Source organism: Haliotis rufescens, unplaced genomic scaffold (assembly GCF_023055435.1).
Source record: "Haliotis rufescens isolate VD_foot unplaced genomic scaffold, xgHalRufe1.0.p SCAF_6, whole genome shotgun sequence".
Classification (NCBI taxonomy): Eukaryota; Metazoa; Mollusca; class Gastropoda; order Lepetellida; family Haliotidae; genus Haliotis; species Haliotis rufescens.
In genome coordinates this window covers 37,117,818-37,145,389 of record NW_025964334.1, presented here as the reverse complement: position 1 = coordinate 37,145,389, position 27,572 = coordinate 37,117,818, and the positions used below count along the sequence as shown (strand labels likewise).

Below are 27,572 nucleotides of genomic sequence, written 5' to 3'. Positions count from 1 at the left end.
GGATCGATGGTCATGATGTCAATCACTGGATTATTTACAGACCGCCGTCATATAGCTGGAATATTGCTGAGTGCGGCGTTTAAGATCAAACAAACAAACAAACAAACATGGGAAAACTACTTTTGGCCTCCTGGCCCTGAAATACAATAAACTTCTGTTGTTCTGTTATTCTGCTACCGCCGTAATATAGCTGGAATATTGCTGAGTGCGGCGTTAAACAACAAACAAACAAATTATTCTTCTAATATGTAACTGTATAATCTAATCATGTTCATCACGTGACAAATATTAACATATTTTAATATGCTATCTGCGTTGTACTATGGAAATTAATACTTAAATAACTGAATAAACTGTCTGTCTGTATACCCGCAGGACCACATTTTCATTCACATGCTATCTGCTTGAACAGCTGAGCCCCACACGGACAGATACCTGAGGTAAGATACTGCTGCCAATTTACCAGTCGAGACAGAATAATTTGTATTTGTAACTTTGTTGCAACTGGGATTAAAGACTTTTAAAAAATGATTAAATCGATGCATATAGGAGTAGTCTATAATCATTTATACTGGACCAGTGAAGACGCTGTTAATCCGGACGGATCCGTTTACAGTCCGGATAATAAAATGTCCGCATTAAAGAATGGTTAATTAGAGTAAGGTCACTTTTGTTTTATAAGAGGTCGTCTGGAAGAAGGAATTTGAGAGTCAAACTGATCTGGAGTGCAAAGAAATGGGTATTATTTGAAGTGGCAAACATGTACCGACATAGTTGTTTTACTAAATCTGGAAAAATGTAATTCTTAAATAAATGTGACATAAAGTACAACGAGTGTGGAGTAAATAAAAGCGTCAAAACCCTTTCCATTTTCAATCGAATATACGATTACGACCGCATGAGCGTGTGTTCATAAAACACTACCAAATCGTGAGGATACCAGGTGTTCGCGAAAGGGTAAGCGTATCCTGCTCCGTCGGTTGGCACCCGTAACAAACACATGCAAAGGCAAGTTAATTGTTCACATGAAAAAACAACAAAACGGTAACATGTGGTTCAAGTCAAAACAAGGAATTGCGTCGGATATTTTTGTCACTGATGCGTCAAATGTCGAAATGTCCTCCACATATACTCACACGCAAAAGAAACACAAGTCAAGTATGCAGTATTCATGTTATTTATTTTCAACAGTAAAGACAAGAAATACTAATAGGGCAAGATTGATAAAAAATTGACTGAAGACAGTTTAATGGATTAAAAGGCAGATGACATAATTGTGTTTTTCAAATGTTAAGGGCTTACACAGTTTCGGGTCAATACCCAAAATGTCAGTCAATACCTGGTGTGATCACCATTAGCATTGATCACTGCCACACATCTCCTGCACATTGAGTGGATCAGACGATTTGTGAAGGCCCTAGGGATCTTCCTGCACACATCCAGAGCAGTTGTGCGTAGTTCATCGGCAGTTGTAGGGACTGGGCGCACATTGTGCAGACGCCTTTGAACCTCATCCCATAAGTGTTCCATGGGGTTCAGGGCTGAGGGCTAGCCACGGTAGAGCACGGATGTTGTGTTGTTGCAGAAAGGCCATGGTAGCTCATGGAAAATGTGTTGTTGATGTTGTGCAAAAAATCGAACAATGTGGGGTCTGATCACTTGGTCGATATAGCGCTGAGCAGTTACGCCGTGTCCCCGACCTTGACCAACATTCAGAAAGCACACGGGTCCAAGTCTCGCATTAAGTCCAATCCCTGCCCATATCATGACGCTAGGTCCACCCCATGGATCCCTTTCCACAACGTTTCTGTCAGCGAAACGATCACCTCGACGCCGCCAAATTCTGACTCATCCGTCTGCATGGGAGACACATTTTGGCGACTTTCATCAGAGAAGATGACACGCCTCCACTCACGATGACGCCAATTGTGATGACCATGTGCCCACTGAAGTCGTGCTTGTCGATGTCGTGGTTGGAGAACAGGACGGCGACATCTGAGGTTGATGGAGCGGAGACGTCGGATCACAGTGTCCCGGCTAATGTGTCGATTATGTGTTCCTATGGTCTGTCGAGCACTTTCACTAAGTCTTGCAGTTAGGAACGGATGTCGCTGGTGTTGACGGGTAATCTGCCGATCGTGTCGAGGTGTTGTGACCCTAGGACGACCCAGGAGACGGTAAATTGTGGTTATGTTAACGTTGAAATGACGGGCAACATCTTGGACAGACTCTCCAGCTTGCAAACGTCCGATAGCCTGTTTTCTCTGAATTTGAGTTCGATGTGGCATTGTTGACCAAGGAGTGGTAGGTCCAAGAATCGGCCACAGTTTTATACCCACTACAGTTCGTGACAGTTCGTGCATTTTCGATTTCGCAAGAAATGGGTGCACGATACCCCCGTATTCATTGAAATGGTGCGTTTTAGCGAGTATATATATAGCCCAGTATATTTGTACTGATTTTGATGTAGCTTTGGAATACAGTACAAAAGAGGATTTGACTTGTCTTCAGGTTTTAGAGTCAAATAAAACAATGATAGTACTTATGCATAGTTTTGGCAGATTTCTTCCTCAGTTAACATACTGGCCTTATATGTGGCATTAAGTGATACATCACTTATACAAGGGTCTTTGATAAACTAATTAATGTAGTGGTGCTTACATTTACAGTCAACTACGGTTAAAACGAACTCAAAGGGACCACTAATTTCAGTTCGTAATAACCGTAGTTCGTTATAAGCATATATACAGCAGATATCAAACAAATGGCCGGGACTAAAAAAAAAGTTCGTTATATCGGTCAGTTCGTTATAAGCGTGTTCGTTATAACGTAGCTTACTGTAATGGTATGTTATTTGAGGCTTAATCAGTGGGAACAACAACAACCATTTCATGAATGTTTGTTTGTTTTTTAACGCAAAACTCAGCAATTCTCCAGCTATATGACGGCGGTCTGTAAATAATCGTGTCTGGAAAGACAATCCAGTGATTGACATCATGAGCATCAATCTACGCAAATGAAATACGTTGACATGCATCAACCAGGTCAGCGAGTCTGACCACCCGATCCCGTTGGTTACCTTTTACGGCAAAAATAGGTTGCTGAAGAACTTGTCCATATGCATGACACTACAGATCTGTACCAGATATAATAATGAACTTGTGCATGTATATATATTGTATATCGTATTCACCATAACTATTCATCACAAAGGTTTAATAGGGCTTGAATCTGGTGAATAAGCTGGAAAACGATATTACTTTGACATTATTCTGAGCACGACACGTGTAACAGGTGTGGCCGAGGATTATCACGATGGAATGTCGTGTTAAGCGGAGAATGTGACAAATGTTGGTCACGTAGTGCGTGTAGTGCGTGTAATGCGTGTAGTGCGTGTAGCGAATTCTGCACAGCAGTCGTTCATTTGTAAGCCCTGCCCTGAAGTGTTGCTCATAACTCTCTCTCAACGTTAACGCTGTGCAACGCCACGCACATACCTCTCGCGCGTTCATTTAGTGCTAATCGTGGCAGTTTCTAAGTGCCCTGTAGTGTAGCCAACACACACACAACGTCACTCACTGTACTCAACATTGGACATCGTTGACAATTTTGCCAAATATTATATTATGTAATCTTTCATCTCTGAAACTGCTTTCCCTAATGTGACGATAATTTGCACTTTCTTACCATAAAAAGAAATACCATGTCAATAAAATAATGCTGACATCTCACATCAAACATATCTCCTCACACAACTCATAATCAATATCTTGGTGAGGATAGTAACCCACTTTTACTGCACATTTGAACTATTGATGAGCGATGACATATTGCCAACACGATAAAACGATTTCAAGTATGAAGACATTGCACGGACAAACGCAAGGTGATTGGGTTTCACCACCATTATATGGGAAACGTTACTTTTGTAGCATGTATGTCGACATGTTGGTTTAATTGAAATGTCAAGCCACGCATTTACGGAAACAAAACATACAAATCATGTGCGTTGAATGTTCATGCATTCTTTTCCAGCAATAAGAGATACTTCAAAATCGTCTTTCTGTAGTTAATTGATGCATCTGACCGTTTCTGATCGTTAGCTGACATTATGAAACCATTCATGTGTAATCCGATGTCCTTTTTTCCTCAAGGACTAATTTTCTGATTTTCACGGTGTATACAAAAGAAGAACAGTCTCCGGACATCATAAATAACAGCATAATATAAAATATGTTCTGAATATGCTCATCTCAAAACAAATGTAATATGGCTGAATTCCACATTCGACATACCACACTTTTGATTGTTTGGATGCTCATGTTCACTGGAAATAATTGGAATAGTTATATTCCGTATTTTGAATTAACCCAGTCCCCCGTGTTTTTTTTAATCAGTGCACCGCATACAGCCACACGTGAAACGTTTGGTAGCAAAGTCAAAGCAAAATCGGAGTATTGTGTCGGCGAATTTGCATCAAGGTTGTAGTATTTTTCAACCGTTTAATGGAATTCAATTTACAGCCGTAGCTCTGGTCACTCATATATTTTGTGTCCCATGGCTCAAATCTATTTGCGTCTGTACTGTGTTCCACTGACCTTGATAATCTGATGGATGAAGGCACAGCTCTCTACAGTCACATAGTTAACACCGAATGCTATGAGGAGTATTTAGGTCATAATCAGCTCCAAGCAGCCACTGCCTAAAGCGATATTGTCTACATAACAGATCAGTTTTATGGCTCCGTCACAGGTGCTCCAAATATTTAAGCAGGGAAAACAAATTTCATAGAATCATTTCAACAATCAATATTGATATCCCCGTCACTTTTGGTAACTTTTAATGATGTCTCCATTGCAATTTTTACGGATTTTGATTCGTGTGCATTATTTGACACTCATCAGCGGAATGATTTGGGTCAGATTGATCCGAATGGACAAGCGGTTTTACTTCTGTTTAGAAGTATGGCTGAATTGTTATGTTACATCTTAACAGTATATCAGGCGACTATGCTTGTCGTAAGAGGCGACAAACGGGATCGGGTGGTCAGGCTTTGGTTGATGCATGGCATCGACCCCAATTGCGCGGATCGATGCTCATGATATTAAGCACTGGGTTGTCTTGTCCAGACTCGATTATTTACAGAACGCCGCCATATAGCTGGAATATTGCTGAGCGCGGCGTTAAACAACAAACAAACAAACAAAGATAAGGTCTTAGGGGTAAGAAATTTCATTTTCAAAAAGTGTCTGAAATGTGACAAAAAAATTGTCAGACACACTACAAGTTCATTGTCGACACAGTTGCCTTCAATGGCGTGTATGATCTCCAGCTGCCTCAATGCATGCTGTGATACGCCGCCTCATCGATGACGTCAGTCTTCTGATGACGTGGACAGGAATCTGTTGCAACTCGTCTCTCAGGGCCTGCTGCAATTCTTGTCTGTTGACGGGCGGCTGATGGCGTGCTCTAATCTGTCTGTCAAGATGGTCCCATAGATGGTCAATAGGATTCATATCGGGGCACGGGTGGCCCAGTCGTCTAAGGCGCCGCGGTTCGTTGTGCAGAGTTGCGTCCCTTGGGCACGCCAGAAACCTATGATTGTGGGTTCGAATCCCGGTTCGCCCCGATTATGTTTCTAGGTTTGTCAGCACCATACCCGTGCTCGTGGGTTTCACCGAAGTGGTAAACGTCTGAAACCTGCATCACTTCGGGCTTTCCTCCCACATTAAGCTGACATGCCGCGATATGACTGGAATACTGTTAAAAGCGGCGTTAAACCCAACTCACTCACTCACTCACTCTGGCAATTTGGAGCTGTGTTGCCCCCATTTCGGCCATACCGATGGCTCTCTTTCTCTGCTCCTGTGACGGTCGTGGCATTTCTTTTGTGTGCTTTAATCACGTGTGGTTGTACCCTGCAGACGAACGCATTGATACAGCTAACACGCACGTGCAGTTTATGCCATAGGCGGGAAACCCGTTTCACCATTTTTTTGTCACCGCACGAGCGCCGTCAAAGGTGGCGCGTTCGGGTGAGGTTTTTTTTGGTACCCGTTCCTGGGCAGTCATATTCCCAATACCCACTTTCCACTTGTTATCGCTGTTTTTAGGAAAATTACAAATTGCCAACCTATACTTTCTTTTGTCGCTTAGTTTATGTGTGTCTTTACTATAACTGTGCTCATGGCTTTCACCAAAGTGGTATACGTAGGAGGAAAGCCCGAATTTAAACAGATCTTTGACTGCTTAGGAGGTGAAAAACCAAGCATAATAACCCAACGATCATAGTTGGTTGGCTGGTTGGTTGTTGTACGCCGCACTCAGCAATTTTCAAGCTTTATGACGGCGGTCGTAAATAATCGAGTCTGGACCAAACAACCCTGTTCTATATGTCCTGCTTCAACTTGGTTGGTTGGTTGGTTTGTTGTTTACGCAGCACTCAGCAATATTCGAGCTATATGACGGCGTCGTGTAAATAATCGAGTCTGGACCATCAGACAATCCAGTGACTGACATCATGAGCATAGATCCACGCAGTCAACCAAGTCAGCGAGCCTGACCCGCCGATCCCGTTAGTCACCTTTTGGGGCAAGCATGGGTTGCTGAAGACCTATTCTACCTATATTCTGCAATAAGTCAAATCGATATTAAAGCCGGCTTCAGGTTTTGGTTTAAAGTGTGCATCTATCAAGTCAGAAAGTCAATGATGTACAAATATGTATAATAATTCTTTTTGACCGCAGTTTTACCATGTCTTGACCCTGTCAATTCTTTTGAAGTTTGCAATTGATAAATACGTTTTGTCACGCCATAAGTTGATAATACAGAGAAGTAAGAACCTGTCGCGATATAGTAGGAGTATTCCTGACTGTTACGTTAAACAGTAGACAACAAACATCATGTACTTGTAGGGCCATATGACCACACACGGTCCAGAATAACATGTCTATGACAGTGGGAATGACCTAACATGACATAATATTATTTCCATTGATAAAATACAGATGGGATTCCTATGTTTTAGTCGGAAGAGGTGATTAAAAAGTTGTGGTAGTTTGACACAGTTCATTTTGTGTCATCCTACTCCGAATCTGTTGGGCGTTGATCATAATATGGTTGGTTTGTTTGCCACATTCCGCAATGTTCCAGCTATATAAGGGCGGTCTGTAAATAATCGAGTCTGGACCAGACAATCCAGTGATTGACATGAGCATCGATCTACGCAAACGAGAAACGACGACATGCATGAAACAAGTCAGCGAGCGTGACCACCCAATCCCGTTAGTCGCCTCTTACGACAGGCATGGGTCGCCGAAGACTAATTCTAACCTGGATCTTCACGGGCATGTTCATAATAACAATATCAATCACTGGTTGTCCTGGTTTACACTTAATTACAGGCCACCGTGATATAACTGGAATATTGTTGAATACACCGGTGCAAAATATTAAATATGTTATCGTGTGTATATGCACTCGGCAATATTCCACTTACATGAGAGCCTACCCGTGAAGGTCCGGGGTAGAACAGGTCTTCAACAACCCATGCTTGCCGTAAAAGGCGACCATGCTTGTTGTAAGAGGCGACTAACGGGATCGGGTGGTCAGGCTCGCTGACTTGGTTGATCCATGCCATCGATCTCTGTTGCGTGGATCGATGCCTATGTGAATTACTGGATTGGCTGGTCCAGTCTCGATTATTTTACAGACCGCCGTCATATAGCTGGAATATTGCTGAGTTTTGCGTTAAACAACAAACCAACTAACCTCCGACAGCACGTGGTATTCCAGATTTACCATTGTCAGTCAGACTCGTTGTGAGAAGACGCATATTGTTTTCGTGGAACCAATCTTTATCAGTTAATTATTTACTATTCATTTTTGCAGGTTGACCACAGTGACAATGTCAAATTTCGAGCAAGAACATAACGAGATCTGTAAATATGACTATGTGCGGTTTGCCCTCTGTGATCTGAATGGCATGAGTCGTGGTCAAGTGATAGCTGGTCGCTATGCCGCCGAATACATGGACGCGGGGTTGGATATGTGCCAAGGTAAGTGCTTAAGCTTAAGCTTGGATTTAATGTCTTAAATATAATGTCTAAGCCATATAGTGCCGGGAGCACATTATACATTCATTACAAATATATACAGTAACCTCTACAAGAACACACTTTGTCATCGCTAATGGTCATACTTCTACAAAAACACACTATGTCATTGCTAATGAACATATTCCTACAAAAACACACTATGTCATCGCTAATGGTCTTCTTCTACAAGAACACACTATGTCATCGGTGATGGTCTTCGTCAAATAGAAGACACTATGTCATAGCTAATGGTCATACTTCAATAAGAACACACTATGTCGTCACTTATGGTCACATCTCTTTAAGAACACACTATTTCGTCACTAAGGCTTCTTCTACAAGAACACACTTTGTCATCGCTAATGGTCACAAATCTAGAAGAAAACACTATGTCATCGCTAATGGTCATACTTCTACAAGAACACACTATGTCATCGCTAATGGTCATACTTCTAGAAGAACACACTATGTCATCGCTAATGGTCATACTTCTACAAGAACACACTATGTTATCGTTAATTGTCATACTTCTACAAGAACACACTATGTCATCGCTAATGGTCATACTTCTACAAGAACACACTATGTCATCGCTAATGGTTTTCTTCTACAAAATCACACTATGTCATCGCTGATGGTCTCCTTCTACAAGAACACACTATGTCATCGCTAATGGTCAAACCTCCACAAGAACGCACTATGTCATCGGTAATGGTCTTCTTCTACAAGAACACACCAAATCATCGCTGATGGTCTACTTCTAATAGAACACACTGTGTCATAGCTAATGGTCATACTTCTATAAGAACACACTATGTCGTCACTTATGGTCACACATTTATAAGAACACACTAAATCGTCACTAATGGTCTTCTTCTACAAGAACACACTTTGTCATCGCTAATGGTTACACCTCTAGAAGAACACACCGTGTCATCGCTAATGATCATACTTCTATAAAAATACACTTTGTCATCGCTAATAGTCACATTTCTAGTAGAACACACTATGTCATCGATAATGGTTACACCTCTACAAGAACACACCGTGTCATCGCTAATTGTCATACTTCTACAAGAACACACTTTGTCATCGCTAATGGTCACACCTCTATAAGAACACACTATGTCCTCGCTAATGGTCATACTTCTACAAGAAGACACCATGTCAACGCTAATGGTCATACTTCTACAAGAAGACACTTTGTCATCGCTTATGGTCACACCTCTACAAGAACACACTATGTCATCGCTACTGGTCATACTTCTAGAAGAACACACTATGTCATCGCTAATGGTCATACTTCTACAAGAACACACTATGTCATCGCTAATGGTCTTCTTCTACAAGAACACACCATGTCATCGCTAATGGTCATACTTCTTTACGATCACACTGTGTCATCGCTGATGGTCTCCTTCTACAAGAACACACTATGTCATCGCTAATGGTCACACCTCTACAAGAACACACTATGTCATCGCTAATGGTCACACCTCTACAAGAACACACTTTGTCGTCGCTAATGGTCATACTTCTATAAGAACACACTTTGTCATCTCTAATGGTCACACTTCTTTACGATCACACTGTGTCATCGCTGATGGTCTCCTTCTACAAGAACACACTATGTCATCGCTAATGGTCACACCTCTAGAAGAACACACTATGTCATCGCTAATGGTCACACCTCTACAAGAACACACTATGTCATCGCTAATGGTCATACTTCTACAAGAACACACTATGTCATCGCTAATTGTCATACTTCTACAAGAACACACTTTGTCATTGCTAATGGTCATACATCTACGAGTGAGTTAGTGACTTTCGGTTTTCGCAGCCTTTAACAATATTCCAATAAAATGTATATTTTAATCTAAGCGGGTTGGTTTTAACAACGTGTTTTAACAGTAATCCAATTCCAGAACGGAATTACTGTTGCTGGAAAGATGGAAGTGATGTAGATCTGAGAAACATAATCGTGACGAATTGGACTCGAACCCACTATTAAGGGCCGATATGTTAGTCATCATCAGAGGTGTCAAGAAGGATGTCTCTTACTCTGGCAACACTTTTCTTTGCTTGAACGTCCCTGTCTGTAAAAAGAAAATATAATACAGATGGAGCTAAACGTTACATTACGTGAGAACTGCACATCATACCCTCAAAGTATCTTATGCTTTAAATATCGTTTATTTTTAAGAGATAAATCATTGTTAATTTTAACCGTCACCCCAACCCTTTAAGAAATATAAGAACCAGGAGGCAAATGCCAGTTGCAAAACATTTTCACAGTTGTGGAAAACACTGTTATGTTGAAACATTTTAAGATACTTCTTTGCATTGCCACAATACTTATACAGAAGTTTTGGCATGTCGAAAAATTGTTTTAAGAATATAAACCATGAACTGTGGAATAAAAATTAGCCTTACTGAAGATTTGCTTTAACGACATGTAAGTAAAAAGAAAATTTTGCGATTCATAACAATAAATTAAATAGACTTAGTATGACTAAAGAGGAACAATCTAATCAGGCATGTGATATTTCCCTTATTTAATACACGTTGTCAAAATGATGTTTTCTAAGACAATTTTAATGACAGAAATTGTCATTGGATCTATATGAGATTTTTTGTATGAAAAAGAGCACAAAGCTACAAAATTCCCTTTGAAGAGTAGTGACAATTCCAATACCTTTAATGCTGGGTTTATTTTCAATCTTAAATATTAAAATATTAATTGACACAGTGAAAATCAGGATAGTTTAATACTAGAGTGAGTTGGGTTTAACGCCGCTTTTTACAGTATTCCAGTTATATCGCGACGTGTCAGTTTAATGTTGGAGGAAAGCCTGAAGTGATGCAGTTTACCACTTTGGTGAAACCCACGAGCACGGGTATGGTGCTGACAACCTAGAAACATAATCGGGGCGAACCGGGATTCGAACCCACAATCATAGGTTTCTGGCGTGCCCAAGGGACGCAACACTGCACAGCGAATTGCGGCGCCTTAGACGACTGGACCACCCGTGCCTCCCTTTAATACTAGACATCATAAATTGTATCAAAAGTAAATCGTAAAATGAAAACAGAATTTAGTTTCAAAGATGACATTATGTTGTGTTTTTCCTCTCTTATTGATTCTTCAGGTTGGTATATCATGCAGTGAAGTTGTTGCATTTAGTTTTGGTTAGATGGGGATGAGTAATAGTTGAAAAGATGTAACAAACTTTATTAAACAAACTTTTAAAAGAAACCTTATTTTTATCTCTTACATGTATAATGATACGTGTACATGCGAAATACATAAATAATTATGAAAACATTTTTTAAAACATTCCAAACTGTAAGTTATTACACTAAACAAGTTTGTGTTAGTCGGCCATAATGATCGAAGGAGCCAAATTGATACGAGTGCTTACGTTCGATTTGAAAACCCGGGACGGCCCAGGTGAACCCGTGTTGACCAAGGTATGACCCAAGTTAACCTTGGTTGGCCAATATTAGGTCATGTCAACGTATTTACGTCACACTGCGGTTGACCTTGGTTGCCAATACCTTCTGCACCCATGGGGTGCGGGACTTTGGTTTGTTGCCTCCCAAGTGGCCGGTAAAGATATTAGTTTCATTTGTTGATTCAATCATGAAAAGAAGGATTTTAATTAATATAATTAACTATGTATTGATCATGTATCTTGTATTTTGTATCTTCATGTCCCCACGTATTTGTTCATTGTATAGTATTTCGAACCATGAAATAATTACTCTGCAAAAAAATATTAATAACTTTACCACTGTAGAAACATTTTTACGCCATTTCGTCTACCCATTGTGTCTCTGCCAAAATTATGTGTTTAATTCAGGACATATGATGGGAAACAAAATAGTTTTTATGCCATTCCATTCAGTTTAAAATTTTAAACAATTATACAAATAAAGAACACGGTGTCGTGCAATAAACATATTCTTCGACTGATTTTATAAAACAAAAAATATATTTAATATTTTATATTTAACAGTTGTAAAATGGTCATTTTAGAATTAAAGTCAAAGGATGTAGACAAACTCAAATTTAGACATGGATTTTTCATAACGAGTGAAATAACAGGATCTAGTATGACCTATTGCCTTAATATAGCAGCATCCGTGTATGATTCCTAATTTCACATAGATTCCGGGGCATCCGGAATCTAGTTACACGGTAATGTTGTAATTTATATGCTTAAGTGATGCTATGAACATGATAAAACTATGATATTATATTTGAGAGTCCATGGTTGATTATTAAATGATCGTCACAGATTGTGTGGAAATTATTAATTATCTTTTTATTCACATCAGTCATTTTATTCACTTCAAACTATAGTATATGTAACATGGTGAGTTGCATTTGTGACCAACTCGTCCCATTCCGGGACAAGCCGAATGTAGACAAAGGTTTCCATATTGGCGTATGAACACAGGAACGACTTCAAACAAGAACGATAACTCTTATTCTACCTGCGTCTAATAGCAAAATTGATCAGAGCTCGCATATTCCTGTTGTAAAATTATTTCTCCTTAATGATATAAATATATATTTGGAAAGCCATTCAATTCATTCGCTAACAGATGTTCATCTATTACTTGCTAAATATTTATTTTTAAATATATCAAAATTCAGATGACACAACTGACAAGACGAACGCGGTTTTCGGTTAAAAATAATTTTAACGAGCCATTCCGCGGACAAATTCAGTTAAGATTGGCGTCCTGATATTGTCTTTTCAATGGTTGAAACATAAATCTTTAAACAATCATTTATCTTATGACCGAATGTGTCTTTTCGTGAACAGAATTAACAAATGGTACACAAATTTTATATGAATTAATTACAATAACATTATAAAGGAATCCCATATCCTTCTTGTCTAGATATGTATAGAAGTATTTCTAAATATACACCAACAACATTGTGAGACCATGTTATTATTCGAACACCGTGGGGATTCCCAACTAGGCTACGCTTGCCGCAATAGACGGCGTCTTAATTGATGGGTTGGTCAGACTCACTCTCCTACCCAGAGTTCCATGCGGCCGGCAGCCAGCCAGTATTGTACTTGTGTTATGCAGAGTCACCACTGCGCCGGAGTGTGGGTCAGACTCCGTAACTTGGCTGATTACGTACCATCATACCTGAACAGCGTGGATAGTTGCTTGCCATGTTAATTACTGGTTTGAATGGCCAAGTCTCGATTGTACGAGTTTGTTTGTTAAACAACAAATAAGCTATAATTTTCAAATAATTTCATACTTTAAAGTTTACACTGTTTCCTTCATGCTGATTGGCTAAATTGGTAGTCACGTGATCTGATATTTGGAGTTCACAGTCCCGTGAACGGACTGAAAAGTTCACACGATGTGAACAATTTTTTTGTGAAATTGATCGTTTGAACCTTTGCCGGAACTACTTTCCGGGGTCTCCCCGAATTCTCGATCGGTGTTTACGATCAACTCGTTTTTCTATTTTCTTTATAATCCCTGCATTTATCAGCAATATAATTTATTTAGTATTTATGCCTTGTCTCGTAACATTTCATCTGACTCATGAATAAATAAATGCTTTGGTCCTGGTGATTGATGTCGTCTAGCTGCTACATGAAACATGCGGTGATTTGGATATGGAATGGCTATCTTTCAATACTAATAACGCAAGTGAAGAAAATTAATTCTGTAAAATTACTGAGGTGAACGAAATTGATTTAATGAGCGATATTGACTTTGATGCCTTGTTTTCGGTAATGACTGGAATCTAGCACCAGTGAAAACAATGTCGTACCCTGCTCGGATGTGGCCGCTGACACAGAGCAAACGCGACTGCTCCTGATCAATCCCAAACTAAAATTCGATTTACTATCGTATCGGGAAAAACATGTAAGATTTTGAGAAATCATAAAACATAAAAAGGTAAGGAAGAAACTTAAATTAAAGAAAACCCCAAAACTTGCCTACCTGTTTTAACGATTGGTCATCGGAGACGAGAAAACGTCCGTAGACGGAATCAGAAATCTACTATTCCGGTTTCTGAGTTGACCGACCTTCTCCGTGCATTCTAGACCAAGAAGCGGCGGCACATGATGAGTGACGGGGCACAGTAATGAAGCTGGCATCAGGTCATACAGCAGGTCCATCTCAGATGACAAGAAACGCCAACTAAGCAAAGTATTACAGCACACGCGACAAATCCCTAACACCACATATAACACACCCTGACGTTGAAAATTAACACAAAACAGTTTCAGAGCACTCGGTCCAGTCCCCACCAGTCCATTCCGAATAGTCCGAAATGGTTTGCGATTATCCAAACACAAGCAACACATTCATAAATCGGTGATATTCCCAATGTAATAGTGCCACGAGAGGCTTCACGCGTCGGGTGTTTTCCACAACTGCTCCATAAACGTCATTTTCAACAGCAGTAACCTACAACCTATTTTTAGGATTTGACTTATCCCAAATATTGTTTGTAAGTTTGTTCAGAGAATGAAATGATGTTGACATATTTCTACTTTATGTTGTATATATTCAAAGAACTATTTTTCTTTGCGTAACTGAGTATGAGTGGGGAAACGTATGTGACCGAGTGCCGGTGTCCCGGTATAAACTCTCCCCCGTACAAATTCTCCCCCCGGAGATTTTATACCGGTACAGATTCTCCCCCGGCGAATCTGTTCTGAAATAAAATCTCCCCCGGGCGGATATATTTCGCGCCCCCCCCTCAGTATAAAGTCTCCCCCCTGATTATTCGGTTTGTTGCAATGTCTTTAAGTACTATATTCTTTAAATAGTTATCTTTAATGTAAGGAGGGTTACTTTAAAAAATAGATTATGAAATATGGTCATAATGAATTGATATTTAAGAATATTTTATTTGGTAACTGTACCGTCCATCCTAAAATAATTACAAGACATAATCATACCAAACAAAGGATGGGAGACATGAGTCTCTACAGAACTTGTTGTTTCTAATACAGTTGTTGTTGTCTGTATACATTTTTTTAATATACCAGCTTGAGTCTACATGTGAACACAATCGATGGTTGAAATGTTAGTCTAAGAACAAAACATGAACTAATTCTAAAGAACTCTGATGTATAAAGTTACCTTCATCTTTGATTGACTGATGTATTTTCAATCTTTATTCAGCACTGAAGAGGCCACAGGCCTATAGTACGAAGCATTAAGTTTATGAATAAACTGTTATAAAGTATTCATAAAGTATCAGGGGTCATTTCAACTTGCAAAATGATTGACATAGTCCTTTATAGAGCGAGGATTGGGCTGTTTTCTCACCCGATTGACTGACATGGTTTAGAATGGTACAATGAATGGTAAAGCATGCAAATTACTCTAATACGCGATATTTCATAAGAAAATATCATATCTCCGTTAAAACATAAAACCAATATTTATGAGTCTACATATTGATATAAGACTTTATCACTGTATCCAATTCCAACATTTTAGATATAAACTTTCGGACAGTTTAGTTCAAAATTCTTCAATCTTTAATACATCACAGGGATTTGTAGCTAGACGACGGGAATCTACAGTCTTGACTGTGTGTGTGTTTTTTTATGAGAATGTTTCTCACCGACCTTAGCGTGTGGGGGTGTGATGTCCTGGGCAGGAAATGACAGTGTTTTGACTACTCGTTTTTCATTAATTAACGTTATGGGCATCCCTAATTAACATTTACTAATTCATGTTAAACCAACACAGGATGTTTTCTGGAAGTGGACAATCGCGAATGTAATAGGGCTGACACGACATGTGTTAATAACTGTCCTAGAACTTCTTAAGTTACTAAACATTCTTTATATCTAACGACTAATATTATATCCACCTATATACCAGTTTATTGTCTCATATTGCGGTAGTAAAGAAAACACAGTGCTCAAAGTGAAGCCCTTTTCACTCCACATTCTCAACATCGTCTCTATCAGAAGTGTTTGGCAACTATTGAACTGCATGGCAAGTATTTATAAAACGACCGGGGGAGGAAATATTCTGGGGGGAGATTTTATTTCGTAGGGTGGGGGAGAATTTATTTCGAGAGGGGCGGAACTGTACCGGTATAAATGACACCGGCCGCATGGAACTCTGGGTTGGAGAGTGTAGTTGTCGCAGCGCGCATTGATCCGGGAACCAGACCGGAAGTGACAGTTTGGACCGTCGCTTATATCATTTCAAAAGGAGAGTTATTTCCCTTTGGAACAAAAAGATTGCCCAATAGTCAGTGTTGATAAGTCAATAATGATCGGTTAATCATCACACGAACAGTGATGATGGCGTTGAAATATGAGCACATACAGTCGTGCTGTGACTCGTTTGATTGAATTTGTTGTTATTCATTGTCAAAAAAAGAAAGACGATATTTGCAATTGCAATAAGCTCCCAATTTATGCATCACACAATATGTTATTGCAAATTTCCATTTCATCTACCCTGAGCCTTTTTCCAATATTAAATTTTCAGCTCTTACAAGGAACGTCACAGAAAGTAGTATAGGTAATGGTGATTCTGCCGCAACCCCACTGGAGCCAGATTTATATACCTATACTGCTACTACAGGGGGAATCTTTTATGTGTAAACGCTGATGCGATTCAACGATCGTCATGAGATTAAGTTAAATTGACTCTAGCTCACCACTACCTTGAGTCAATCAATGATACCATAGAGGGAATTTTTAGCACAAAAACGATGATGAGACTAAACTAAATTGTAATGAAAATATTATCTATTTTTTTTACTCATACGCATACCATAATTTTTTAACAAAGTGATATTCAACATTTTTACTAAGTTCTTCGTTCCTTTTACTAGGAGACCAGACTATATACTCTTCTTGGTAATTGGAAAGAAACAATTGATGACCGTATTTGGTTGGTCTGACATCATTGATATAATATATACCTTGTGGTAATTCTCTCCATTTGATAATTTTGTCCCTGAGCATAAATGCTTCGATAGCTTTTTCGAGTTCTTCCTTTGTTGGTTTATAATTCTCCATTATTATATATTTATGTAAGCATTCGTTTAAATGAATGTATGATTTGTTATGCGGTGCGATCCAATGATAGGAAACAATCTATTTTTAATCTCCAACCAGTTCTTTGGTTTTGGCACGGAATAATTGACGCGCTTGTGTCCCCTGTTCTATGTACTTTTTTTCACGTCTTCGCTAATACCACTGATCTTACGATATTAAGATCGAATCTCCTGCTTTATTGTGTTGTATTTGGTGAGTTCTGACAACACTGAACGAAAATCCTCCTCGGATATCTTACAATCAGCCAGTGCTGTTGAAATATGATCCTCAATGCTGTTCAACTTTGCTTCGGCGAGTATCGGGGGCACGGGTGGCCCAGTCGTCTAAGGCAGAGTTGCGTCCCTTGGGCACGCCAGAAACCTATGATTGTGGGTTCGAATCCCGCTTCGCCCCGACTATGTTTCTAGGTTTGTCAACACCATACCCGTGCTCGTGGGTTTCACCGAAGTGCTAAACGTCTTAGACCTGCATCACTTCGGGCTTTCCTCCCACATTAAGCTGACACGCCGTGATGTAACTGGAATACTGTTAAAAGCGGCGTTAAACCCAACTCACTCACTCATTCGGCGAGTATCCGAATATTATCATGTTTTAATGCTTTCTTTGGCAACTTACGAGAAATAAATTTTATCGCTATTCCTGCCAGTCCAGAGACTCCAGCGGCTATTTCCATGTCAAGTACGATAGGCGTGGCGATTATAGTTGATAGTAAACCAACACCGGCTACACCGAGTCCCATGCCAGCCTTTACAAGCATACGTTATCAATGTACCTCGAGTACAAGCAAGTAATATCCATGTACTTGTACAGCATAGCATTATTTTGAATATGAAATCACAATAGCACATTTTCTTTTTAAAACAGTCAAAGTGTGCGTTGATAATGCTTTAATCTCTACATTAACAATCCCGGAAGAAAACTAACCCCTTTATTGCACCACTGTGCCCAAGCTTGTTCTATTATGCCAACAGTTCAAACTCGAGACCTAGCAACATATCCGATTACGCTTGGCCCAGGCTGACCCCAGCGGGATTCCGTCAGTTCTCAATGCAATACTCACGCGGTAGTCTGTCTCCTAGGCCTGGTCCTGCGCCATGACTGTGGAATTTATATTTTTTAGGTATTCTGTTTTACTAAATTCCTAGGCAAGTCTAGATCATACTAACCAAGTCTAGTTTAGTTGATTCCATAACAGCAGAAGGAGAAAGGTTCTTCCGAATAAAAAAAATATATTTTAAAGAAATGTTTTCATTGACTGTGTGTTACTCTATCTGTCCCCAGATCCTAGAGAATATATTTGAAACGGACTCCAAGTAAAGAATGATTTGACAAGTCTAGATTGCCTAAGTTCTGGTCCTGAAATCAAGCATCGTTCTGGGATCCATTTGTATTCTATTGAGTAGATTTATAATTTTAACTACGTGAAATTGTATTTCTGGGATGTTGGTTGATTTTAGATGTGGGTATTTATAGATAACAAAAAAATATGAAATATATATTATTTATGATGTAGCTAAGGTATGTGCACGTGTAAAAACTGTAGTTTGTAGTCAACCAAAGAAGATAATCAACACTTCAGATTGTATATTGTTTTGAAATGTCTCGCCTCATGAACACGTTCCTTATTTCAATATTGTATTCAATTCCACCCATGACTGTACACAACATTTATATATTTATATGTATACGACGGCTACATGGGCAAGTATAACGGTAAACACAAACGTGTGTTTGTTTAACATTTTTGTGTGTTGAAACACTGTTATATTAAAGGGAAATATAACCATTTAGTCTGTTCGGGTAACCAATTCTAGCTATTATTTCCTGAATAAAATATTATCTACTTCAGGCATACACATATTGTTTTGTGTCATGTGACACCAGATGTTGTTATGAACCAATACTCATGTCGTAAACAACCATAGAAATGAGAAACATCAATGCTAGAGAATAACCAAGTTCGATTTTCCAACGAAAAAATTCCTTTTGGCGTGAACGTTGACAATAGCGGTACAAATATATTAATGGATCACTGAAAATCTGTTGCCTTCGATGAATAGATGAAGTTATGCCGCAACAGTAAGCTCTTAGAAGTCTTGTTTGCCAGCTGGGACCATGTCAATATATCAGGTATGAAATGCATTTACACGTTGAACGCATTGACAGAGAGTATTAGTTACATGTATCTTGAACGGTTGGTGAAACCGCGCAAATCGAAACAGTTCATTTATGGCGTAGTATTTCCATTGGCAAATCGAAACAGTTCATTTATGGTGTAGTATTGTCCACATGTTGATATAAGTCTTTATCACTGTCTTTAATTCAAAAATGTTAGATATAAACTTTCGGATCCAACACAAGCCAAACACAAGTATTTATAAAAATCCCTACGAGATTTTATTTCGGGGGGTATTCTGGGGGCGAATATATTTCGTGACACCGGAACTACTGATGTAACTGATTTCAGAGATCTTATTAATCCTCGCAAACATTCGATTTAACACTAACTACGTAAAAACTGTCAACATATCCACGCCGTTATACTCTGATTAAAGATCTAAAATATATTCCTTAATACAGGCTACCATTTGAAAATGGTATCAGTGTAATACCAGGGGCTAGAATATCATGGTGCAACCAGGTTTCTGTTAAACATACAACATCATAACTATCTAATTCAGCACTGATTAAATCTACTTTAAAATCTACTAAGACTGCGTACGTTTACATGTATAATCTTTATAAGCAAAGTAACCCAAAATATAGATAATGTGTATCATCTTCCCGAAATGATTAGCATGTAGAATAGATTCAAAAACACCTGTATTGAACAAAATCAACCGGCATCGTCAAAGCAAAGTGTACATGTAATTGTTACAATGGGGCTGGCGGTGAATATTAATGAAGAACATCTTGTTAAAAAGACACACCGAAACTGATTTGCATAACTGATGACCACAACATATTGCAAAATATCAAAATAGTAAAAATGATACAGTTTAACCTCACACTGAAGAGAAAACAAGAACGACACAGAAAAGTAAAATAGTACGTCATATAGAACTGAGATAAAGTAATCTGAGAAGGGATTCATACGTTATATACAACTTAAAAATATAATATTATGAAAAACGAAAGGAAAGGTGGGACACCCCCCACCCCCCACCACACACCCCACACCCCACACAAGTAACTAAATGTATAATTCAGAAAAAATAAAGGAGATAAAAAAAAAAATGAATAAAAAAACACATAAACAAATAAACATTAAAACTATTGGCAACTGCATGGCAAGTATTTATAAAACGACCGGGGGAGGAAATATTCTGGGGGGAGATTTTATTTCGTAGGGTGGGGGAGAGTTTATTTCGAGAGGGGCGGAACTGTACCGGTATAAATTCGCCGGGGGGGAGATTTTATTCTGGGGGCGAATATATTTCGTGACACCGGAAACAACCGACAAAATAACATTGTTGCAATGTTCTTGCGAAACCAGAGGACTTCAAATTTAAGCAAACATAAGTTGCGATATTATTCGGCGAGACCAGTAAACTACAAAGTATGAAATTATAAGAATTGAACGTCAGTTTGGATGGGTTCATTGAAGTACGAACGATTTAAAAGCGCTGGTTAAACTTTTGTGTGAACCTCCTCGCAAGCTCGGAGTTTACACAGTTTAACTAGCGCTTCAAGCGCACGACGTACACGACAAATGATGACAAATGTCCCGTCAATTCGCCAACTCCTTGAAAGAAGTGACCCAAGTACACAATCGCTTTTTTCTCATTGCAACAAAGATGCACTTAGTTCCCCCGACACACACAGCACTTGGTACACCTCAGCTTCTGTAAGATATATATATTGTTAGTGCTAGGTGGTTTACAAAAGAAATTATACCCCTGAGCAATGCCCGACAAAGCCATATTTATAGTTTTTTAACAAGAGTCAGAAAGCTGTCTGTAAAGTAACCACAAATAAATGTGCGATTCTGTATGTTATGAGTCAAGAGTTGAATGTTCTTGAAGAAGCATACATTGTTTATCGACAAAAGATCCACCATGGTCGCATCCATATGAAATGGAAAGTAAAACAAGTGTGTTTCTTTTGGGTTTAATGCAAACAAATGACAAATTACAAGAAACAATAACTAAACAAGCGTATAGTCAACGAAGTCATCTATATCCCCCGTCCATTATGGTCCCAAACCAGGTAACTGACCCAACATTTCTCTGAGCCCATGTCCAAATAGCTGCAATGGAAATTCTAAAATAAACATTTCTAAAACTCCTTAATATCAAAGGGCACCAGTTCGGAATGTGCTTTATATATAGACATGCAATGTTTGGCAAGGAAATATTTAACAGTGTATTTGTTATACTCCATAAGTGAACCCACCCTATATTAAAACTTAAATCCAACTTGTTGCCATGGAAACGTAAAAAACAAACAAATATAAAATTCCTAAATAGCAAAAGGTACCAGTTCAGTATGTGCCTGGTAGACATGCGAAGTCTTGTAAGAAAGTATTTCACGGTTTTTGAGTTACGCTCCGGAAACGAACACCACGTGCACCCTTATAGAACCTAAGTCCATCTTGTTACCATGGAAGAATACAAATTTCTATAATTCCTACATAGGAAAAGGCACCAGCTCAGTATAAGTTTGATAGACATGCAAAGTTTTGTTAGAAAGTATTGAATGGGGTTTGAGTTATGCTCCAGAAACGAACTATACCCTATAGAACCTAATTCCAACTTGTTGCGATGGAAACATAAAAAATAATGTGTATGTGACTGATAGATTTGCCAAGTTTCGATCAAATACACTGAATGGTTTTCGAGTTCTGACCCGGAAAAGGAAATGAATACGGACGGACGGACAGACGGACGGACGGACAGACAGACTGGCTGTTCGCTATATCCCCCCGCGTTATATGCCCGTGAAGATCCGGGGTAGAATAGGTCTTCAGCAACCCATGCTTGTCGTAAAAGGCGACTTTGCTTGTCGTAAGAGGCGACTAACGGGATCGGGTGGTCAGCTTCGATGACTTTGCGTGAATCGATGCTCATGATGTCAACTACTGGATTGTCTGGTCCAGACTCGCTTATTTGGAGACCGCCGTCATATAGCTGGAATATTGCTGAGTGCGGCGTTAAGCAACAAACAAACAAGCCATTGCGTGGATCGATGCTCATGATATTAATCACTTGATTGTCTGGTCCAGGCTTGATTATTTACATACCGCCGTCATATAGCTGGAATATTGCTGAGTGCGGCGATAAACAACAAACCAACCAACCAAACCCATATAGACGTAACAGGAATTTCATGAAGATATTCTTGTCATTGCATAATGTTGAACAAGTCTGAACTAATCACGAACACTTAGGTCAATTTTGTTATTTCGTCAAAGCACTGCTAATTTCATCGGGATTTTGTTTTCGGTTAAATAAATTCACGGGCAAATCCCAATTGATGCCTAATTCTACATAAACGTCTTATGTTTGTCATCGTTAGGACGTACTTTGTTTTTTGACATCTAGATTTCAAACAAGGGCGCTGACTTGACTTTAATTGGCACAACTTGGTGAATCTATATTACGATTAATGTTCAAACTCGATCAAACTCGATTACCGACACTTTTAAATGTTAAATGTATACAAATAATTGAAAGTGACTATGTCATCAATCACTCTTAAATACAAAAATAGATCGCACGTCCACTGTTTGGTGATCGAAAATTGAACTATCGATGTTGTTGACATCAGTGCTCAGTTTGATTGAAATATACAAAGAACATACTGATATTTGTATTGTTCATATGAGCTGCCACAAGAAAAGGCTAAGTTTTAAAGAATGAAAGCAATGTTCAATTAAAACTACAGCCATCAGTAGTATTTATGTAGTTGGTGGTTCACTTGCTGTCCGAAGATTCATCAACTGTTTCCAGCTGGCTCACAAACATGGTGTTTTCGATTTCTAGAAACAAATTTCTCGTGTTTGTATATCTGAATGTATAATGGCTCTTTTTTCTCGGGTTCTGTTTGGAAATATACCTGAACATATACAAACACGTTAATTGAACTCTTACCGATATATTTGATAAAAAACAGTACTCCGATGTCCGAGCTTGTGTGTCTGCTAATATATCGTCGTTTGCTCGAAGAGAGGCACGAAAGTCACATTGCTCCCCAGGAGAAGCTGTCAATTAGAGTAGAATCCCTTGAATCACATTCCTGAAATGTTACCCAAATATTGGGCCAACGTAAAAGATCCGACGGCGACATTGAGTACCATTGACAAGGTGAGGCCAACCTCTGCATGGACGTAGCTGGGGAGCGGTCGATGTGTACTTTGAAAATGGCGGTCACTAAACAACACTGTTGTTGGCCTCTGTTTCGAATATCTGAATTTTATTTTATTTTTACATTTAAAGACATGTTTCAGGTTTGTAAATATACTTTTGTTCATACTAGGGACTGGATTTCTATGTAAATAATTATCATACAATAGTTTCTTGTTTACGAAACTAATTGTAACGATACTAGTGGTCGTAATACGACGTTGTTATAGCTACTAAACGCTATGTTACAATGTAAAATTTCCACAACTTATAAACAACGTTGTGATAATGTTCCCTGGGGACTGCGACTGTGGTTGAAGCGTATATTGCAAAAAGCAACGTAAAACCCATACTCACTCACTCATGCACTCACTCACTTGGAGAAGTATGCCTATTAAAGATGACATAGTATGTTCTTGTGGAAGTATGACCATTAGGGCAGACATTGTGTGTTCGTGTAGACGTATGACCATTGGGGATGTCATTGTGTGTTCTTGTAGAAGTATGGACACATAAAACAAATGACCGGAATAACTTTGGGCTTGCCTCACGCAGAAACATGACATTGTATGGTGTTACTGAACTATATATAACGTCAGGTCACTCACTCATTCTACGGTTATCATTATTTTAACAATCGCATATGTAATTGAATGTAATTGTAACATCTTTCGAAGTAACCGTCCCACAGAAAGAGTACGTAATGTTAAATTAACATGTTCAGTGTTCCTTTGAGGATCACAAGTGTCAGTCTGTGTCTCACGTTATTGCTTGGGCAAATCATAATTTACTTTGGTTTCATTGCAGACACTTTGTTACTTGGTCCTAGAACAGAAGTAGTTCCAGTATTTCATGAGAAGAACTATAATGTTGGCAATATGTTGATCTTTCCTGACCCTGACACACTGAGGTCCATTCCCTGGGCTCCGGACGGAGTGAAGGTTGCTGAAGTCTTGTGTGAGTCTCGATGGAAGAAAGACAACTCTCCACAAGATGCGTGCCCTCGGTATGTAGCAAGACAGCAGCTTCAGAGGTTGGGTGATCTTGGATTTGATTTGTATTCCGGTCATGAGATTGAATTCAAACTCCTTGACAATAACACAATGGAGCCAGTGTTTGCAGGAAGAGATGTGTACAGCAACAGGGTATTTAACAAACATAGCAAATTGTTATTCCACTTTGATAGGCATTTTCAAGAATCCAAGATAGATGTTGATAGGTATTATGTTGAAATGGGACCTGGGCTTTTTGAAGCTGTGACAAAACCCAAATATGGAATCGAGAGCCCGGATATGGCTTTTAATCTGAAGGAAGGTCTCTTGGAAATGGCAGATTTGGAGGGTTTTAAAATCACCTTCATGTCCCAACATTCCTATGATCAGATGGGGATCGCCACACATTTCAATTTTTCGCTATGGAATAGATCTGGTGAAAGCATATTTTATGACGAATGTTCTCCAGACAAACTGTCTACAGTTGCAAAACAATGGATTGCTGGTATCCTGAAACACAGTAAAGCTCTCTGTGCCTTTGCAAACCCTACTGTCAACTGCTATAGGAACCAGGGTAAATGTGCCTTTCCGTCACCTATCTATTGGGGAATAGAGGACCGATATGCATGCATTCGCGCAAAAAACGATGGACCATCAAGAACATACCTTGAGAACAGACTACCAGGCGGAAAGAGCAATCTGTATCTCGTAGTGGCGTCTACCATTGCTGCTGGACTGGACGGCGTCATTAAAAAGATGGAGTGCCCACCCCCGGACAAAACAGAGGACGTCGAATCTCTCCCGCGTTCCCTGGCAGAAGCTCTGGATGAGCTGGAAAAGGATGAGGATCTATGTAATGCCTTAGGGAAGGAACTGGTGACATGGTTTGTCAAGTGCAAGAGAGATATGGAGGTCGCTAAGTACAAATTGGTTGAGACAGACGAGCAACGCTTTGCTATGGAAACAGTGGCGTATTTCTAATATGACAACATGTTGGGCTTGTCAACAATGTATGATCGTTCAGCACTTTATTTCTGATACTTTATTTTGATTGGCTTACCACATCCACGTGCCTCTGATGAGAACAGCCTAGTTAATGAAGCAAATATTTATGGTAAGGTGCTTCCTATCCAATTTAGGTTGAAAATAAGGATATCAGCAAATGTGGGTTACAAATTGCGGAGAACTTGTGGTGATCTGCGACAGTGTGGACACAAAACGCCTGATGACTCGAACCTTTTTTAAATAGAACAATTTCCAAGTTTGGGATGGTCTTGTATACTTCCATGGCTGAATGTATAGAGGTTGGTCTTCATCATTAATGAACTGTTTTATATATGTTTATGAAAAGACACCAAACAAAATGAGAAATGAAGTACATAAATGAGTGAAGCAGTCGGAAAATGTAAAGTTTGGCTACATATATTGTTACACAGTGGTTTTTGCCTGGCAATATGATCTCCGTTATCTGTCTTAAGATACACCATCCCAAGGCCCCTCTGCATAAGGACCAGCACTGAGCCTGTTAATGGAATGCCATTTTGTAACTTGAAACTCCACAATCTCTGCTGAGATCCGAGCACATTCTGACCACTGGAGCATATAGTATACAGGTATTAACAATTTTAACGAATTTGTTAGTCAGTCCAAGATTATATGGCATCATCAATAACTATGACAGGATTTTGCATTTGGCTTGATCCTATTTCTGCATAGTTAGTTTCTGAATTATAAAACCGTTTAACTTACGTATGGATACAATTGACATCAACATCCTCTTTCGTTTGACCTTTGTACCTGTAAACACCATGTGGAAATTATATTTATGTATAATTATAGACAAGAACCATATTTTACTTTGCTTTTGTTACTTTCGAACAGAATTGTATTTTCATCAAATCCTTATGTTTACATTGCACATAATTAGATTCTCTAGTTCGACGCACCTCTTTTTCTTTGTCCTCACTCTTGAGTGATATCCGCTAAATAAAGTTTAATTTTTTTTTCTTTGCAGCCTTTTCTTTTACTTCACTGCTAGTGGTTATATTTCTCTGCGATTTCACCACCTCCGTGGTCTAGTGGATAGAGCGCGCGTCTTCCCAGAGAGCGGAAGGTCCCCACGTCATACCAAAAGACATTATATGATGAAACTTGTCACCCTGCCTGGCGCTCGACTTTTAGGGGATAAAATAGGTAATAAAATCGGAGTCAGTATATTGTGTGATGTATCCAAGTGTGTTAGCACGATAAAACCAGCATAAGTCCGGACGAGTTCATACACGCACGCACGCACGCACGCACGTACCACACAGACACACACGGACGTCTCACCTCAATGTTCATTTCGGCGTGTATTCTGATTTCTTTATGCCCTTAGTATATAAACAATATACTTAATACCCATTCATATTTTTTCCACAGTTGTCTGGTTGGTTTGTTGTTTAACGCCGCACTCAGGAATATTCCAGCTATATGACGGCGGTCTGTACATAATCGAGTCTGAACCAGACAATCCAGTGATTGATATCATAAGCATTGATCCACGCAATTGGGATCGATGACATGCATCAACCAAGTCAGTGAGCCTGACAACCCGATCCCGTTAGTCGCCTTTTACGACAAGCGTAGTCGCCTTTTACGGCAAACATGCGACTTGTACTTCGCTTTAAGTGGAAACTGTTTCGGCAGAATATCTAAGCGGGTTATTCTCGTGCATTTACAATTTATATTTACTTGAACTGGGTCGATGTTTCAGCAGGTGGACTGAAGACCCCGAGTTCCATCATAAGCTCAGCCGCATCTATCTATGCTTAGTCAACTACAAAAGAAATGTTTGCGCCGACTTTAAAATTGTGCCCAAAGGTGTTTGAAAAACGAATATATTTCTTAACCTTTTTCTTTACTTATAAGGAGCAAGATCTCTGCACTTGTACACTGCTGACGTAAGTCAAACTTAACATACCGTTTTCATTTGTTTCAACAAAATCAGTAATGGTACTCTCGTGTCACTGAATTTTCTGGTTCTTCGATCACTTGAATATCTGT

At 39.2% G+C, this 27,572-nt stretch overlaps 1 protein-coding gene across 2 annotated transcripts; it reads left to right on the top strand.

Moving 5' to 3' along the window:
- The first annotated feature begins 370 nt into the window (after nt 1-370).
- LOC124112260 (lengsin-like) lies at nt 371-26,658 on the top strand. 2 transcript variants are annotated; one of them, XM_046472281.2, is made up of 3 exons: nt 371-440; nt 7,891-8,057; nt 24,343-26,534. In XM_046472281.2, the coding sequence occupies exons 2-3, from the start codon at nt 7,907-7,909 to the stop codon at nt 25,506-25,508; spliced, it is 1,317 nt and encodes a 438-aa protein (XP_046328237.2). In that variant the 5' UTR covers nt 371-440; nt 7,891-7,906; the 3' UTR covers nt 25,509-26,534. The 2 variants fall into 2 exon arrangements, 1 of the variants encoding a protein (XP_046328237.2); XR_007218775.1 differs by lacking the exon at nt 371-440 and adding an exon at nt 26,542-26,658 and having other exon boundaries at nt 7,761-8,057; nt 24,343-26,140.
- Nucleotides 26,659-27,572: the final 914 nt, after the last annotated feature.